General features: G+C 38.7%; 1 protein-coding gene across 3 annotated transcripts in view; it reads left to right on the plus strand.

Moving 5' to 3' along the window:
* TMBIM6 (transmembrane BAX inhibitor motif containing 6) overlaps positions 1-19,970 on the plus strand; it is a 37,121-nt gene that overhangs the window by 13,763 nt on the left and 3,388 nt on the right. For all 3 annotated transcript variants that reach the window (XM_053708044.1, XM_053708042.1, XM_053708045.1), the window contains exons 3-8: positions 4,110-4,218; positions 4,619-4,739; positions 7,321-7,369; positions 7,453-7,550; positions 7,655-7,734; positions 19,340-19,440. In XM_053708044.1, the coding sequence (XP_053564019.1) occupies positions 4,110-4,218; positions 4,619-4,739; positions 7,321-7,369; positions 7,453-7,550; positions 7,655-7,734; positions 19,340-19,440 (558 nt within the window). The remainder of the gene's footprint in view (positions 1-4,109; positions 4,219-4,618; positions 4,740-7,320; positions 7,370-7,452; positions 7,551-7,654; positions 7,735-19,339; positions 19,441-19,970) is intronic.

Genomic DNA, 19,970 nt, shown 5'->3' on the forward strand with positions numbered 1-19,970 from the left:
TCCTAGGATATTGTCTTTTCTACAAGAAGGTTTAGAAAAGGGTTTATCGGCTAGCTCATTAAAGGGACAGATCTCAGCTCTGTCCATCTTGTTACACAGGCGTCTGTCAGAAAATTCAGACATCCAGGCCTTTTGTCAGGCTTTAGCTAGGATCAAGCCTGTGTTTAAAACTGTTGCTCCGCCATGGAGTTTAAACTTAGTTCTTAACGTTTTACAGGGTGTTCCGTTTGAACCCCTTCATTCCATTGATATAAGATTGTTATCTTGGAAAGTTCTATTTTTAATGGCTATTTCCTCGGCTCGAAGAGTCTCTGAGTTATCAGCCCTACATTGTGATTCTCCTTATCTGATCTTTCACTCAGACAAGGTAGTTCTGCGTACTAAACCTGGGTTCTTACCTAAGGTTGTCTCTAACAGGAATATCAATCAAGAGATTGTTGTTCCCTCCTTGTGTCCAAATCCTTCTTCAAAGAAGGAACGTCTTCTACACAATCTGGATGTAGTTCGTGCCCTCAAGTTCTACTTGCAGGCAACTAAAGATTTTCGCCAAACTTCTTCCCTGTTTGTCGTTTATTCTGGACAGAGGAGAGGTCAAAAAGCTTCTGCTACCTCTCTCTCTTTTTGGCTTCGTAGCATAATACGTTTAGCCTATGAGACTGCTGGACAGCAGCCTCCTGAAAGAATTACAGCTCACTCCACTAGAGCTGTGGCTTCCACTTGGGCCTTTAAGAATGAGGCCTCTGTTGAACAGATTTGCAAGGCTGCAACTTGGTCTTCGCTTCATACTTTTTCCAAATTTTACAAATTTGACACTTTTGCTTCTTCGGAGGCTATTTTTGGGAGAAAGGTTCTTCAGGCAGTGGTTCCTTCTGTATAATGAGCCTGCCTATCCCTCCCGTCATCCGTGTACTTTTGCTTTGGTATTGGTATCCCAGAAGTAATGATGACCCGTGGACTGATCACACATAACAGAAGAAAACATAATTTATGCTTACCTGATAAATTCCTTTCTTCTGTTGTGTGATCAGTCCACGGCCCGCCCTGTTTTTTAAGGCAGGTACATATTTTTTAAATTATAATTCAGTCACCACTACACCCTTGGCTTCTCCTTTCTCGTTGGTCTTTGGTCGAATGACTGGAGGTGACGTAGAGGGGAGGAGCTATATAGCAACTCTGCTGGGTGAATCCTCTTGCACTTCCTGTAGGGGAGCAGATAATATCCCAGAAGTAATGATGACCCGTGGACTGATCACACAACAGAAGAAAGGAATTTATCAGGTAAGCATAAATTATGTTTTTTATGTGAAATGAGTCAACCAAAAAAAATGTATGCATACCCAATTCATTTCTTTCATGGTGGTGAGAGTCCACGAGCCATTACTCCTGGGAATTCCACTCCTGGCCACTAGGAGAAGGCAAAGATTCCCAAACCTCTGAGACCTTAAAACGCCTCCTACCTCACTGGTAAAGAAAAAGTTAGGAAAGGACAAGATCCAGTAAAAAAGCAGTGCACACTTAGCCACCAGAAAATATATAGTTCAAATCTTGCAAAAAAATGGGTGGGTCTAGTCAACTCTCACCACCATGAATTAAATTAATTTATCAGGTAAGCATACATTTATATTTTCTTTCATAAGTGACGAGAGTCCATGAGCCATTACTCCTGAGACACGAATACCCAAACTGTGTAGCCCATGAGAAATGTGAGCTGGAGACATTACCCAAAGCTGCTGTGGGTAAAGCCCAATGTAACATAAGTCTTCTCATAGTACATCAAGTCACCGCATCAAACATATATAAGATGTACTGAAGTTCACACATCTTCACTATCTTTTTTTTTTTTTTTTCCCTCCACCTGGGGATTCAAGGGGGTTGATGCCAGAGGATCGGTGAGGCAGAGGCCAAAAAAACTGTAGATGGGAGAATTACATTATATCGGGCTTTACCCACAGCCATATGGGTAATGTCAGGTTTACCCAGTTAACCCCAGGATAAACTGGACTTTTCACTTTACACGTTGTGTATGCATAATGTGTAATATATATATATATATATATATATATATATATATATATATATAATCTCTCAAAACCGTCAAGTGTGTGTGTGGTTTTTTTTTTTAAATTTTTTTATTTTTATCAAAACAAAATCCTCAAACTACTGCTTTAAGGACTTTACTACCAAAAGCCACTTTAGAAAAAGAAAGATCAAAAAGGAAGAATCTTGAAAAGAGCCAGAACACATAACTTCTCAAATACGCAGTCTTCAGTTTGGAAAGCACATAAGCTATCTGATAGGCAACGTTGCTGGGATGCTCATAAAAATGGCCTTTGAGGGAACACTGGTCTATACCCAAGTAGCTACCTTGCAAATTTGAACAGAAGCCTCCATTCTAAAAAAAAACAAAAAAAAAAGAAAACAAGGAAAGAGCAACTGACCTAGTATATTGGGCAGTAAGATATTTATGAGGAGGCTAACCCACCTAAAAAAAAACCAACAAAAAACCTTTATGAATCAAAAGCTTAAACAGGAAGCCAACAAAACCACTGACATCTGACCCCTTCTAAAACCAGTAAAAAAAGAACACACAAATTCCTAGAAGCCTGCAAATTAGAATTTCAAAGCCGTAACATCCAAAATATGAAGAAGCCTCTCCATAGAATATTTTGGATTAGACCAAAAAGAGCAACAAACTACTTGTAAAAAAAAATGTTTAGAGACCCCCTTAAGGCAGGAAATCAAATTAACTCCAAAATTTGCCTTATTCTGATGGCAAACCAGACAAGGGGGACCACAGGAAAGAACAGGCAAAAAAAAAGTTCTAACGGCAGCAAGTTCTAAAAGAAACAAAACCCAAGGTAACAGCTGAATATCCAAATAGTGCATAGGCTAAAAAAAAGCAACCTGCAAAATTCTTGAAACCTAATTTAAGATTCCAAGGAAGGGACATTGATTTTACACTGGCTTGATCCTGACAAAAGCTGGAACAAAACTGTCAGGAAGCATAGCAAATTTCTTGAGAAAGGAAACTGAAAAAGCTGACAACTGTCAGGGAGGACAGATACTTTTTTTTAAAGCAAGTGCAGCATTGGTCTGATATAGAATGCATTAAATGATCCATACAAGAAATGCAAAGCTGAGCAGGGGGTTTTACATCAACAAGCTTGCAAAAAAAAAAAACACTTCATGTCCGTAGTAAAAAGTTGAGGATCTGGCTTATAAAGTAACTAAAATTCAAACTAGTGGTAGTAGTGGAGACAAAACTAGTATGCTCGATTTATGGAAAAAATAGGCCTAAACTTGAGAACCCTCTAAAAATGCAATTTAATATTGTTTCACAAATTAACAAGGCTATAAAACATAAAAATCAGTTAAGGAATATAGGCAGAAAAACACATAGGCACAGAACCTTACACCCAAATAAGCAGCTTTTGACAGTATATAAAACCTTACCCCCTCCACCAGACAAGGCCAAAGCAAACAAAGGAGTGCTTGGGGAAGAAGTGATGAATGCTAACCTGATACAACACGATAACGCAGAGGGGAAAGACTAATTAGCATATACAGCACAACAGTCGAGGCGCGTGTAAAACCAAAGCACACTAAAAAGCTGGCATGCACACTTCCAGTACAATAAAAAGTCCTACTCTATATGCACATGCACGCAAATTAACAGACACTCTAACCATGAGTTAGTAATAGGCCTATGACTAACTTACACGGTGTGTAATTGTGTGTCTACCCCATTCTCCATAAGCTTCCCTCTGTCCAAACAGAGTCTGAAGAGCCCTTTCACAGAAGAATTATCTGGAGCACCCCCATTCTTCACCTGCCTCCTGTGCAGACAAAGAGAAGACTGGTTTACCAGTGAGGTGGGATGGTTTTTAAGGGCTCTTGGAGTTTTGGGAAAAAGAGTAATGTCTCGTGGACTCTTACCAACTTTGATAGGGGAAAAAAACTTGTTTCACAACGTAGCACTTTTTTTTTTTTTTTTAAATTAAAGGTTTTAGAACAGCTTACAAGAGGTGTTTTTTTCTTTTCTTTCTGGTCCCCCATATGTCCTTTCCATATAAGGTGATCTGTTTCATAGCACCTTTTTTATTTTTCAGTTCTCAATCAACACAGCAGCACCTGAAGCGGGTATATTCCAGTTTTGCAATCTGTATGTTGATTGCTTCTGCAGGCGCCTATGTGAATGTGGTCCTCAGATTCATGCAGGTGAGCAAATTTAAAATTGTTTTTTTACTTAATCATAATTGTGTTAGCTTTCCCCCCCCCCCCCTCCATTTATTTCCTAATCTTTTTTTGCATTCTACTTCTATACACTTGCTCGCATTAAACCACCATTCTGGGGGGGGGGTGTTAAGGTCCTCAAATTGCAGCAGGGCACCCCAAGTAAACCATTTTGCTGATATAAGGTAAAACTCTGCTTACATTAAGTAGAAACAAAAGCTCATTTAACATGCAAAATGGATTTTTAATTAAAATGGCCTATTTTTAGTCTGCCATATGCTACTTGTTCCATTCTGTATTATACTGTATGTAAGAAAAGAGCATGGTTAGGGCTGCCATTTTCATTTAGTCACAATTCCATCCTGATTTCTGCTTCTTTCTGTAGGGCAGTTTTCTGTCTGTCATAGGCTCACTGGGCATGATGATGTGGCTCATGTTCACTCCCCACAGCCCTGAGAATGAGAAGAAACGCTTGGCTATCTTGGCTGGATTTGCTTTCTTTTCTGGTAAGTACCAAATACTTTTTTCTTGTAGTGGTTTTTTTTTTTTTTTTTTTTTTTTTTCTGGTTTGATGTGAGTGTTGTGCGAACTATGTAGTACTAGATATAAATTCTATATCTAGGTCTATATTCATCTATAGCCCTATATTTAAACTGACCTTTTATGGTCCTCAAGGTACATAAATCTTACATTTAATTACCTAATGATGAGGTATTGGCGGTTTCCAAAGTTGTTCTGTTTTTTTTTTTTTTGTTTGTTTTTTTTTTCACACACTCACACACACTGAGCGGCCACATTTGTCAGCTGGGAGGAGCCGGAAACACGTATAGCTTGCTACAAGTGTCCACTTGTGATGTTTGTTTATAATTTTACTTGGATCCTGTGTTTTTAATTTACAAAAATTTTTATGTTTTATTAGAAACCGGCATCTGGAAAGCCTTGCTTTAAGAGTGCAGTTTTCCTATTTCGATAAATTATATATCTAGGACTACATTTATCTATAGCCCTAGATTTAAATTGACTTTTATAGTCCTCAAGATACTTGCATTTAATTACCTTATGATGAGGTATTGGCGATTTCCAGTTATTTGTATATTTAAACTGAGTGGCCACATTTGTACTCTGCTGAAAAATCTATGTTCTTAATAGAATTAGTGTTTCTTATTAGGGACAATTAATTCTTTTTTTTTTTTAAAAAAAAGAAGAATCCGGATTGGGCTTGTGCTTCAACATTATATAGAAGCGTATACTCCATTTTATAGCCATAGTATAATAACTTGTCACTTATTTGCCTAGTAACATTTACACTCCTCAAATGCAGTCAATGTATTCCCTTCCAGACATTTTTTAAAGTAGTTATGTAGATTTAGTTGTTTAGAATAAATTAATCACTATCTCACACCCCAAGTATGTTAATCATCTAAGTGCAAAAGAAATGGCTGTGGGATCTTAAAAATGTTTGTCCTATAAATAAGAAGTTGGCTTGTTCCGTATAGAAATAACCCTAAGCTGTTTTTTTGGGGTTTTTTTATTTAATTTTTTGAACGGCGTATGCAAAGATTTATATAAAAGTGAGGTTTGTGGTATGTATAAACCTTGAGAGGTTATGGCAAGGACAGCTCCCTCCTAAATATCTGGTGGGAATGTAAAATCATTAAAACTTACTGGTCCTCTGGGATTAATGCTATGCAAATGGTACTCACTCCAACATGATGTGTGGTAATATCCAGATACATTGCAGATAGAACTTAACGCTCGTTAAACTAATGTCAAATTGTGCTAAGTGTTTAAAATCAGGTTTCTTACACTCTCTTCTTAGAGCCCATTACAATTTGAAAGGGAAACAAGATTCTTTTTTTATTTTTTGCTTTTTTTTTTTTTTTTACATGGACCTGATCGCTAAATTCTAAAACAAAGCTTTAATTTTAAAAATTAAATTGCTGAGGTATGTGGCCCGACGAGTTATACTAAGATCACTGCCACTGATGATGCTTCTCTTCCCCCAACCCCCCCCCCCCCCCCCCGCCTTGTTGTTGTTCATGATCCTTAACTTAATCAGCTATTGGTCTGTGGCAATAAATCTATATCAGGACTATTCCAAGATTTGGAAACACGGTTCCTGTGTTTGGCTATTTAATGTATTCTCTAATATCCCCTTCCCTTTCTTATCATATAATATAATATTTTTTATTTTATTTTTAATATATAATTTTCCTTTTCTCAGTATTCTTTATATCATGTATCTAAACTTTCATAAGCTGTGGCTTAATGTTCCGAAATTTTCCAAATGCTAATTTGTTTGCTCAGTGTAAACTTCTCTCTCCATTGTATAGATTGCGCTATATTATGTATATTTATTTTCTTTTTGTTTTAGTTACTTTATTTAAAAATGTAATAAAGATGACACTTAAATAAAAAAAAAATTATAAAAAATAAAATAAAATATATATATATATATATATATATATATATATATATATATATATATATATATATATATATATATATATATATATATATATATATATATATATATATATATATCTATATATATATATATATATATATATATCATTTTTTTTTTTTATTTTTTTTTATTAAAAGACCCTTTTTAACAAAAGATAGAAGCAAGGTCTTACACACACACACCCCCTAGTGGTGCTAATGTGTTTTATACTTTTATTTCTGCAAATAAACCCCTTCACACCATTAGGATGTTCCATGCCATCCTATCAGCACTGGGCTTTAATGCTGTTAGGATGGCATGCAACATCCTACCTTATATGGTGTCCTGCAGCCTTCCCCTTTGACGCAAGCAAGAATCGGACTGGGGGGGGGGGGGGCATGCCTATCAGGGTACACAGTCCTCCATGATCTTATCCTGGCCTTGAAATCACGTGATTTCATTGACTATTGCATGATTTTTATTTATTTTCAAGCAAGTGTTTACATTGAAACTTCATTCCTGTGTTTATAAAAAAAAAAAGTCCTGCTACAAACCTGATGTATGTTGCTGAATGAGCCAGATATGCTTAATGGTTTTGTTTTATTTTTAATTTTTTTTTAAATTTTTTTTTTTTTAAATAGGTGTTGGTTTGGGTCCTGCATTAAATCTCTGCATAGCTGTTAATCCTAGGTATGTATTTCTTTGTATAATGTTTTTTTTGTGTGTCTCTTTATGTCGTTATCTAATGCAGTATTTTTTTATTTTTTTTTCAGCATCATCCCTACTGCCTTCCTTGGCACCGCTGCCATCTTCACCTGCTTCTCTCTCAGTGCCCTGTATGCTCGGAGACGTAGTTTTCTGTTCCTGGGAGGTACGTTTTATATCCCCCTCCTCGCCTAACCATGGATAATTCATACTTCTGCAGGTTATCAGAGTAATGCTTTCTTCTTGCTAATATTATCCATTTGTTCTCAGGTGCCCTGATGTCTGCTTTGAGCATACTTCTTCTTTCTTCCTTGGCGAATATGTTTTTTGGATCTGTTTTGCTTTTCAAAGTAAGTTGTTTTTATTTTGGAGGGGGATACTCCTGTAAAGCAAGACTTTGTAAACCTGGATAAAATCACTTACTGTATTCTACAGCAGAAAAAGCTAAGAGTTGTTGGCTAGAAAGAGTCAATTTCTGTTGTGTTTTCCTTTCCCTGTCTAATTCAGTAAATTAATATTTCTTTCTAATGACACAGTGAGTCCACGGATCATCTCTAATTACTATTGGTAATATCATTCCTGGCCAGCAGGAAGAGGCAAAGAGCACCACAGCAAAGCTGTTAAATATCACCTCCCTTCCCTCCAACCCCAGTCATTCTCTTTGCCTACGTTAAAAGCATGGAGGTGATAAAGTTTAGGTGTCTGAAAGAAGATTCTTCAATCAAGATTCTTTTATTTTACAGCAGAGCAAGTTTGTTCTGCTCCTTCCCTGGGGTGTAGCCGTAGCCCACATCAGTCTCTTCAGTAGAGCAGTGGTGGCTTTTAAGCACTTGGGAACTTGTGGGGTATAATCCTCACTGTGCCTCCCAAATAGTTTTGCTGCCCTAACAGGAAAGCCTGAGTAAGATTACTCAGTCTCTTTTTTTTCCCCACAGGTCCATGTGAGGGAGAATGCCTCTCAAACCTAGTGAGCTGCCCTGCTGCCAGTCAGATTTACATTAAGGTAAGTGCTGAATTAAATTTTCTAAAAAGGGACACACTTTTTCAAAATTCTATAAATTTTATACTTTTGCCTCAGCTGAGGCTTATTTGGGGAGAGAGGTTGTTCAAGCAGTGGTGCCTTCTGTTTAGGTTCCCTGTCTTGTCCCTCCCTTATCTGTGTCCTCTAGCTTGGGTATTGATTCCCAATAGTAATTAGAGATGATCCGTGGACTCACCGTGTCATTAGAAAGAAAACAAAATTTATGCTTACCTGATAAATTTATTTCTTGACACAGTGAGTCCATGGCCCGCCCTATATTTTTACAGGCAGTTTCTTTGTTATATAAACCTCTGCACCTTGTGTTACTTCCTTTTTCTCTCTTTCCTTCGGTCGAATGACTGTGATTGGAGGGAAGGGAGGTGATACTTAAACAGATTTGCTGTGGTGCTCTTTGCCTCCTCCTGCTGGCCAGGAGTGATATTCCCAATAGTAATTAGAGATGATCCGTGGACTCCCCGTGGCAAGAAATAAATACATTTATCGGGTAAGCATAAATTTCGTTTTTTACTAGCCTTAGGAAGTCCTTAACGTAGTCATCATACCTGGTAATAGAGTAGGGAGAAAACACACACAAAACATCAGGGGATGGATTCTTACTCTTACATTATTGGACCATATATATTTTTACAAGAGAAAAAGATATTTGTTTTAAAATAGTACAACTAATAGGTTATCGCAGTACGTATTTGTTGTACACACACAAACACGTTTGTAGGGACATTCAAGTTAAAAAATTACACACTAATTTGTTCATGTCATTTCTCCAACATTGGTGTGTCCGGTCCACGGCTTCATCCTTACTTGTGGGATATTCTCTTCCCCTACAGGAAATGGCAAAGAGAGCACCCAGCAAGAGCTGTCCATATAGCCCCCCTCTGCAGGGCCGCCACTAGAAATTTTTGGGCCCCTGACTGAACCATTGATCAGGGCCCCCCCCCCTCCTTTGACATGTGCAATTTTTGACCAAGTGACTAAAACGTATATGCACTTTATTCTTAAGTGTCTATTTAAACTTGGAAATGTTGTAAAGGTAGTAACATACACTGAAACACACACACACTCACACATAACAATTCACATATAGACACTCTAGCAAACACGCAAAGAAACTCAGACACAGACACCCAAACAGACACTTAGCACTGGTTTACATTGACCTGACAAGTAATGAGGTAAACTACAGTTTTGTAAAAAAAAAAGGAGATTTAGAAAACAAAATATGGAGTTCTGATTATCTTTTTGTAAAGGAAGATACCAAGTAAATGATGACAACAGCATGCAGTGGCTGAAAGGAAGGGCCCTGAACTGCCTAAACAATAATTTAAAGGTTAAATGGTAGATTGGTGACTTCCGGAAAGGTCTCATTAGTCTCAAAGTCTGTAGAAAGATGTGAATAATCAGTAGTAAGATCAAAATGTCCTAAAAATGAACAGACAATGGACACACACACACACAAACTCAAACTTGCACATACACCCAAGGAAACACCAACAGAGACAGCCTCAGAAAACACACAAAGACATACACACACACACACACACACACACACACACCCACAAAAAACACAGAAAGACATACATACACACCCTCACTGAGACATCCACAGAAAACACATAAAGACATACACACACCCTCACAGAGACACCCACAGAAAATACACACCCTCACAGAGACATCCACAGAAAACACAGACAGACATACACACACACACACACACACCCTCACAGAGACATCCACACCCACCCTCACAGAGGCATCCATATAAAATACACAGACAAACACACGCCCACCCTCACAGAGACACCCATAGAAAAAGCTCAAAGACATATGCACACACCCTCACAGACATCCACAGAAAATGCACAAAGACATACACACCCACCCTCACAGAGATACCAACAGAAAAAAATACATACACACTCATAGAGACACAAACAAAAGCACAAAGACATAAACACAGACACCCACAGAAACACTCACAGTAGGAAACATTTATGCACCTTGCATCCCCTAAATCAAAAGTGTGTGACATGCATGATAAAAAAATGCAGAAATTAAGAGATCACTTTTTAAAGAATCGTATTTGTAAATGTGCAAACAAAAATAATTCTGTGAATTCAAAATTGTACATTAATGATCTGGGTAGATGGCTAGATGAAGAAAAGTATTTTTAAAAGGTTGACATATGTTTGTTTGATATTTTCTCCATTTTCCCCAACCAAGAGCACCACTTCAAATATAGTGTACAAATGTTCCCATCTGTCAGCTGTACTTGTGGATTTAGAAAATGCTGTACTCTATATGGTCTTGGTGGAACCATAAGCTGTGGTACTCATGCCATTAGATCTGGTTAAATGCAGGATTTAAGATTGTTGGTATGCATTTCAAAATTAAGTCAGCTGTAGAGTAAACTGAACAGTTTTAAGTTAACCTGTCTCATTTCCAACACTGAGCAATCTTAGTCTGAGAGTATAACATGTTATGCAGATGTAAAAAACTTAGATAAAATGCCTCCTTGTATCTGGAATGTCCTTGCATAAAGGGGCAGTAAACTGGAATGTAATATATATCATTTGTGTATTGAGGAGGAAACATTTCTGCATGGTTTTAAATATAGAATTTCTACAGCATTGTCAAATAATCATAAATACACTGCTGCTAAAAAAATGTGTTTTTATGGACCCCTGTCCCCACCATACAACTACTACCACACTGAAGTTACAATTTTAAATTGCACAAAGAAATAAAAAACATTTGCTAAGTAATTCCTACCTCCTCTGCAAATGAAAGTGATCAGCCGTCTAACTCAGTCACACACTCTACAAACAAAGTGCCAAGTCTGTCTCACACTGTGCATAGTGGTTTAGTGCACACTCAGAAATCCTCTCAAATGCTAATACTTTACTCATTGTAATAACATTTCTCATGCTCAATTAGCACTCTGCTGTAGTACCCACTGGTGGCTGCCAAAATTAAAAAAAAAAAAAATTTTTTTTTTTTTTTTTTTTTTTTTTTTTTTTTTTTAGTTCTTGCCTCATGGGGCCCCCCTAGCCCATTGGGCCCCTGACAGGAGTCACCCCTGTCACCCCCTGATGGCGGCCCTGCCCCTCTGACTCCGCCCCCAGTCATTCTCTTTGCCGCTCTGAACAAGTAGCATCTCCACGGGGATGGTAAAGAGTATGTGGTGTTAGTTGTAGTTTTTTATTTCTTCTATCAAGAGTTTGTTATTTTAAAATAGTGCCGGTTTGTACTATTTACTCTACAACAGAAAATGAAGAAGATTTCTGTTAAAGAGGAATATGATTTTAGCAGTAGTAACTAAAATCTATTGCTGTTCCCACGCAGGGCTGTTGAAACCAGAGAACTTCAGTTGGGGGGAACAGTTTGCAGGCTTATCTGCTGCAGGTATGATCAGTCATATTTCTAACAAGACATGTTAATGCTAGAAGACTGTCAGTTTTTCCTTAGGGGGTAAGTAAGCCATTTTCTTAGACTCATAACAGATTAAGGCTTATTAATGGGCTCTATACTGGTTGACACTATTGTGGGCTAAATCGATTGATTTATTTCATATTTAGATGGCTTTTAGAGTGTTTTGTGTACTTAAAAGCACTTTTGGGAACGTTTTTATTCGCCTGGCATTTAGTTAGACTACTATTTTAGTCAGAAAGGCCCCTTCACTCTGGTATGCAGAGGAAGGAGGCCCCGTTTTCGCGCCTCAATTGAGCAGTTTACTTCCATGGCATTGCATGCAGCTTCATGTGAGGGGTCCTGTGGCTACATAAACGGACTCAGGAAGGTTTATTTCAGTGCTGAATAACTCTCAGGGAAGGTAAAGAGCCGCAGCAAGGCTGTGGCAGTGATTGTTGTGTACTAAAATTGTTGAATTGAACAAATAGCTCCAGTTTGCTCATTTTAAGGGTTAAAGTCTTGAAACTTGGTGTGCAATACTTTCAAGGCATTAGGACTCTGGGGTAAAAATTTTTGTAAAAATCGGACATTGCCTTCATTGTTTTTCAAAATATCAGAAATAAAGTGTGCCTGTTTATTATTTAAAGGGACAGTAACGCTTTTCTTTAAAAACGCTTTTATTGCATTATTAGCCTGCCAAATTCTGTCTAACATGTCTATACCTTCAGATGACTTATGTTCTGTGTGTATGAAAGCCAAGGTGGTTCCCCCTATTAATGTATGCGCAAATTGTGTCATAGCGTCCAAACAAAGTATGGACAGTACTGTCACATTGAATAAGATTGCCCAAGATGATTCTTCTAATGAAGTTAGTGGTTCTTCATCCTCTCCTTCTGTGTCAACACCAGTTTTGCCTGCGCAGGCGATACCTAGTACATCTAGCGCGCCAATGCTGGTTACTATGCAGCAATTAACAGCAGTAATGGATAATTATATAGCAAATCTGTTATCCAAACTGCCATCCTACCCTAGAAAGCGTGATAGCTCAGTTTTAAATACAGAAGATGAGCAGGTTGGCGCTGAGGACAATTTATCAGTTATACCCTCACATCAATCTGAATTGGCAGTGAGGGAGGGTCTGTCTGAGGAGGAAATTTCTGATTCAGGAAAAGTTTCTCAGCAGGCAGACACTGATGTCGTAACATTTAAATTTAATTTAGAACATCTCCGCGCCCTGCTTAAGGAGGTCCTAACTACTCTTGATGACTGTGATTCTTTGGCAATTCCAGAGAAATTGTGCAAGATGGACAAATTCTTAGAGGTCCCAGTGCACGCTGATGCTTTTCCGATACCCAAGCGGGTGGCGGACATAGTGACTAAGGAGTGGGAAAAGCCAGGTATACCTTTTTGTTCCACCTCCTATATTCAAGAAAATGTTCCCCATTGTTGACCCCAGAAGGGACGCATGGCAAACGGTTCCTAAGGTTGAGGGGGCAGTGTCAACGTTGGCTAAGCGCACAACTATTCCTATTGAGGACAGTTGCGCTTTTAAAGATCCTATGGATAAAAAATTGGAAGGATTGCTAAAAAAGATATTTGTTCAACAAGGTTTCCTTCTTCAACCAATCTCGTGCATTATTCCTGTCACCACGGCAGCGTATTTTTGGTTCGAGGAACTAGAAAATTTGCTCCAAAAAGAGACTCCATATGATGAAGACATGGACGGAATTCACGCACGAAAGTTGGCTAATTCCTTTATTTTGGATGCCGCTTTCCGATTGGCTAAGTTAGCGGCGAAAAATTCAGGTTTTGCAATAGTGGCGCGCAGAGCGCTTTGGCTAAAATCCTGGTCGGCGGATGTGTCGTCCAAGAATAAATTGCTTAATATTCCTTTCAAGGGTAAGACCCTTTTCGGGCCGGTATTGAAAGAGATTATTTCAGACATTACTGGTGGAAAGGGACATGCCCTCACACAGGATAGGCCTTTCAAGGCTAAGAACAAATCTAATTTTCGTTCCTTTCGCAATTTCAGGAACGGACCGAATCCTAACTCTGCGGCCTCCAGACAAGAAGGCAACTCTTCCCAGCCTAAACCAGCATGGAAACCATTTCAAGGCTGGAACAAGGGTAAACAGGCCAAGAAGCCTGCTGCTGCTACCAAGACAGCATGAAGGGGTAGCCCCCGATCCGGGACCGGATCTAGTTGGGGGCAGACTTTCTCTCTTCGCTCAGGCTTGGGCAAGAGACGTTCCGGATCCCTGGGCACTAGAAATAGTCTCTCAGGGGTATCTTCTAGAGTTCAAGGAACTTCCAAGGGGAAGGCTCCACATGTCTCGCTTATCTTCAGACCAGATAAAGAGACAGGCATTCTTACATTGCGTAGGAGACCTATTAAAAATGGGAGTGATAAACCCAGTTCCAACAGTGGAACAAGGTCTGGGTTTTTACTCAAACCTGTTTGTAGTTCCCAAAAAAGAGGGAACTTTCAGGCCAATTCTGGATCTAAAAATTCTAAACAAATTCCTCAGAGTTCCATCATTCAAAATGGAAACCATTCGGACAATTTTACCAACAATCCAGGAGGGTCAATATATGACTACCGTGGACTTAAAGGGACACTGTACCCAAAATATTTCTTTCGTGATTCAGATTGAGCATGACATTTTAAGCAACTTTCTCATTTATTCCTATTATCAATTTTTTTTCGTTCTCTTGCTATCATTATTTGAAAAAGAAGGCATCTAAGCTTTTATTTGGTTTCAGTACTCTGGACAGCACTTTTTTATTGGTGGATGAATTTATCCACCAATCAGCAAGGACAACCCAGGTTGTTCACCAAAAATGGGCCGGCATCTAAACTTACATTCTTGCATTTCAAATAAAGATACCAAGAGAATTAAGACAATTTGATAATAGGAGTAAATTAGAAAGTTGCTTAAAATTTCATGCTCAATCTGAATCACGAAAGAAAATTTTTGGGAACAGTGTCCCTTTAAAGGATGCATACCTGCATATTCCAATCCACAAAGATCATCATCAGTTCCTGAGGTTCGCCTTTATGGACAAACATTACCAGTTCGTGGTTCTTCCGTTCGGTTTAGCCACTGCTCCCAGAATCTTCACAAAGGTGCTAGGGTCCCTTTTAGCGGTTTTAAGACCGAGGGGCATTGCTGTAGCACCTTATCTAGACGACATTCTAATCCAAGCGTCGTCTCTTTCCAAAGCAAAGGCTCATACAGACATTGTTCTAGCCTTTCTCAGATCTCACGGGTGGAAGGTGAACGTAGAAAAGAGTTCCCTGTCCCCGTCAACAAGAGTTCCCTTTTTGGGAACAATAATAGATTCTGTAGAAATGAAGATCTTCCTGACAGAGGACAGAAAGTTAAAGCTTCTAAACGCTTGTCAAGTTCTTCACTCTATTCTTCAGCCTTCCATAGCTCAGTGCATGGAAGTAGTAGGATTAATGGTTGCAGCAATGGACATAGTTCCTTTTGCTCGAATTCATCGAAGACCATTACAACTGTGCATGCTCAATCAGTGGAATGGGGACTATGCAGACTTGTCTCCCCAGATTCAAGTAGACCAGGTAACCAGGGATTATATCCGCTGGTGGTTGTCTCACGATCACCTGTCTCAGGGCATGAGTTTCCGCAGACCAGAGTGGGTCAATGACGACTGTAGCGTACATCAATCATCAGGGGGGAACAAAGAGTTCCTTAGCGATGAGAGAGGTATCCAAGATCATCAAATGGGCGGAGGATCACTCCTTCCACCTATCTGCAATTCACATCCCAGGAGTGGACAACTGGGAGGCGGATTATTTGAGTCGTCAGACTTTTCATCCGGGGGAGTGGGAACTCCACCCGGAGGTTTTTGCCCAGTTAACTCAACTATGGGGCATTCCAGATATGGATCTGATGGCGTCTCATCAGAACGCCAAGGTTCCTCGATACGGGTCCAGATCCAGGGATCCCAAGGCGACACTGGTGGATGCATTAGTGGCGCCTTGGTCGTTCAACCTAGCTTATGTGTTTCCACCGTTCCCTCTCCTTCCCAGGCTTGTAGCCAGGATCAAACAGGAGCAGGCCTCTGTGATTCTAATAGCCCCTGCGTGGCCACGCAGGACTTGGTATGCAGATTTGGTGAATATGTCATCGGCTCCACCATGGAAGCTACCTTTGAGGCAGGATCTTCTAGTACAAGGTCCGTTCGAACATCCAAATCTAGTCTCTCTCCAACTGACTGCTTGGAAATTGAACGCTTGATTCTATCTAAGCGTGGGTTTTCAGATTCAGTCATAGATACTCTGGTTCAAGCCAGAAAACCTGTAACTAGGAAGATTTACCATAAGATATGGCAAAAATATATCCGTTGGTGTGAATCCAATTAAAATTCCTAGGATACTTTCCTTTCTCCAAGAAGGTCTGGATAAAGGTTTGTCAGCTAGTTCCTTAAAAGGACAGATATCTGCTCTGTCTGTTTTGTTACACAAACGTCTGGCAGCAGTGCCAGATGTACAGGCGTTTGTACAGGCGTTAGTTAGAATCAAGCCTGTCTACAGACGCATGACTCCTCCTTGGAGTCTAAATTTAGTTCTTTCAGTTCTTCAGGGGGTTCCGTTTGAACCCATGCATTCCATAGATATTAAGTTGCTATCTTGGAAAGTTCTGTTTTTGGTTGCTATTTCTTCTGCTAGAAGAGTTTCTGAATTATCTGCTTTGCAGTGTACTTCTCCCTATCTGGTATTCCATACAGATAAGGTACTTTTACGTACCAAGCCTGGTTTTCTTCCAAAGGTCGTTTCCAACAGGAATATTAACCAGGAAATTGTTGTTCCTTCTCTGTGTCCGAATCCAGTTTCAAAGAAGGAACGTTTGTTACACAATCTAGATGTGGTCCATGCTTTAAAGTTCTATTTAGAAGCAACAAAGGATTTCAGGCAGACATCATCCTTGTTTGTTGTGTATTCTGGTAAGAGGAGAGGGCAGAAAGCTACTGCTACCTCTCTTTCTTTTTGACTGAAAAGCATCATCCGATTGGCTTATGAGACTGCCGGACGGCAGCCTCCTGAACAAATTACAGCTCATTCTACTAGAGCTGTGGCTTCCACATGGGTTTTCAAGAACGAGGCTTCTGTTGATCAGATCTGTAAGGCAGCGACTTGGTCTTCTCTGCATACTTTTGCCAAATTTTACAAATTCGATACTTATGCTTCTTCGGAGACTATTTTTGGGAGAAAGGTTTTGCAAGCTGTGGTGCCTTCCGTTTAGGTAACCTGGTTTGCTCCCTCCCTTCATCCGTGTCCTAAAGCTTTGGTATTGGTTCCCACAAGTAAGGATGAAGCCGTGGACCGGACACACCAATGTTGGAGAAAACAGAATTTATGTTTACCTGATAAATTTCTTTCTCCAACGGTGTGTCCGGTCCACGGCCCGTCCTGGTTTTTAATCAGGTTTGAAAAATGTCTTTCTTTATACACTACAGTCACCACGGCACCCTATAGTTTCTCCTTTTTCTCCTAACCGTCGGTCGAATGACTGGGGGGCGGAGCCAGAGGGGGGGCTATATGGACAGCTCTTGCTGGGTGCTCTCTTTGCCATTTCCTGTAGGGGAAGAGAATATCCCACAAGTAAGGATGAAGCCGTGGACCGGACACACCGTTGGAGAAAGAAATTTATCAGGTAAACATAAATTCTGTTTTTTGCACTATTCAGGCTTTAACTATATGGACCTGATCTAAAAAAATCTTGACAGTGTGGATAGCTTTAGAAGTCTTCTCGGTACTGCATGAGCTCTCAAACAATTATAGAGAGGCATATTTTATGCTTGATAGACATTTTATTTCACTATATACGGTTCTGATGTTTAGGATACACTAAATATAATGCTTAAAAAAATAATTTTGCTCAGTGCTGGCAAGCTTTTTATCTGGCTCTTTGTTTTAACTCCCGCAAAGAGATAAAAGTCCCACTCAGTGCAGCAATCGGTGCAGCTTGTGACTGCCGCTGCAGCTCACCAACAGTTTTTTTTTTTTTTTTTCTTTCAGACTTGATTTTCTGTGACTCTTGAGTGATGTTTTAACAATTAAACATTTGCAGGGGTTAAATACAAATAGTTTGATTTTGAACTATAGGGACCCATTTGTTTTTATGTTTTTGGGACATTAATAAGCTTTGTGCAATAGTTTGAGTTTTTCATAAGTCCAAGACTAAAGTGGCTCTTAACTTTCATTTTTTTCCATCTCTTTTGTATTGTTTGAACCGTATAATAATTTTTGCTTTGTGTAAGTATTTTATATATGGGTGAGATGGAGAATTGTCTTTGCTTAAACAAGTTTCCTATAGTGTCAATATTAGTAGATTTCCATAGATGTTTTGAACCAAGGCATTTACATATTATCTAACCTGTAAATAAGCAAGTGGAAGTGTGTATATCGTTTTCCTCTGCATGTTGACTAAACGTCCCTCAGTGACTCCTCCCTCTGCCTGCAATTTAAAAAGGGCAGATATCAAACATGACAAGAATGCCAGATTACCCTGGAAGAGTAGATATTTCATAATATTTAATATATAAATGATTACAAACTTCCAAGTACTATAAGGCCTTCTATTTAATCAGTTTGATTGGAAGAATAATCCCACGTAAGTTTCACTTTTGTAAGTAATGCACCTGTCTCTTTGTTGTGAAAAACTTGTCAGTATTGCATGGTAACTAGGAGGACTCAAATTACTTTAAATGAGAAGGAAAAGGGGTAAGTGGTTCATCAAAACTAGTTAATTTATTAAGCAAATATATTTGAGCTTGAAGGTAAATTATTTAAGTTTCAAACTGGCTCCATCTTGAGCAGTAATAGTACTACTGCTTGATCTGTTTGTGCTGCTTCATGATCAGTTAATATTTTGCTTATTTTTATCATTTGTTGTGTGCCAACAGATTCTGCAGAGCTAATACAATGTTCCCAGAGGCTATGTTCATCAAGGCTTAAATGAACTAGGTTAATTTCAAAATACAACCATGTAGTCTTGAGGTATCTGTCAAATTAACCCCTTCCTGCCTGTACTTGTTACAATTGGAACAAAGTTCCGATGTAAACAAATAAGTTAAAAAAAAAATAAAAAAAAATTGAAATCACGCTTTATTTCAATTATGGGGTCTGGATTGTCCTAACGGTGGGAAAGGGGTTAAAGGACCGTAATCAACAAATGCATAATAAAAGGCAATGCAAAAGTTCTTAATCTGAATTTCAAATGACTAGATTTTTTTTTTTTGATTTTTTTTTTTCCCTTTTTGGACAAGTTTATTACATTTTCCCTCCATGTGCATATAAAAAGATTGTACATGTTTTGATAATGGAACTGAATTGGAAAGTTATTTAAAATTGCATGCTCTTTCTGAATCATGAAATATAAATGTTTTGTTTTTAGTGTTCCTCTAAATAAAACCTTTTTATCCCTATGATTTGTACCATCATATTAATGCATTGATTTTCTTGTTTGCTCTAGATGCACATGTACATTGGTCTCCTAGTCATGTGTGGTTTTGTCTTGTTTGACACTCAGCTTATTATTGAGAAAGCTGAACATGGGGACAAGGATTATGTCTGGTAAGTACTGATTTTGTTGGTTTTATTTATACTTTTTTTATCCTCCATATGAAGGTTTCATTGATAGTCAATTTGTGACTAACATTTCAATGGAATAATGTAGAAATGATGACACCGTTTCACATAAATGGTGTGTGTTTGGTAAGCTTTCATAGCAAGGAATACGAGGCTGAGATGACTTATTTTTAAAGGGACGGTTAACACAAGCATTTTTTGTTCTTTAAAAAGATAATCCCTTTTTATTACCCATTTCCCGGTTTTGCATAATAAACAGCTATAATAATACACATTTTACCTCTGTGATTACCTTGTATTTATGCCCTGCAAACTGCCCCCTTATTTTAGTTCTTTTGACACTTACATTTTAGCCATTCAGTGATCACTCCTAGGTAACTTAATGTGCGTGAGCTTGAAGTTCTCTATATGAAAGACATGAACTAACGCTCTCTAGTGGTGAAAAACTGTCTAAATGCATTCAGATTAGAGGCGGCCTTCAAGGTCTAAGAAATTAGCATATGAACCTCCTAGGT

This window comes from Bombina bombina, chromosome 3 (genome assembly GCF_027579735.1).
Source record: "Bombina bombina isolate aBomBom1 chromosome 3, aBomBom1.pri, whole genome shotgun sequence".
Taxonomy (NCBI): domain Eukaryota; kingdom Metazoa; phylum Chordata; class Amphibia; order Anura; family Bombinatoridae; genus Bombina; species Bombina bombina.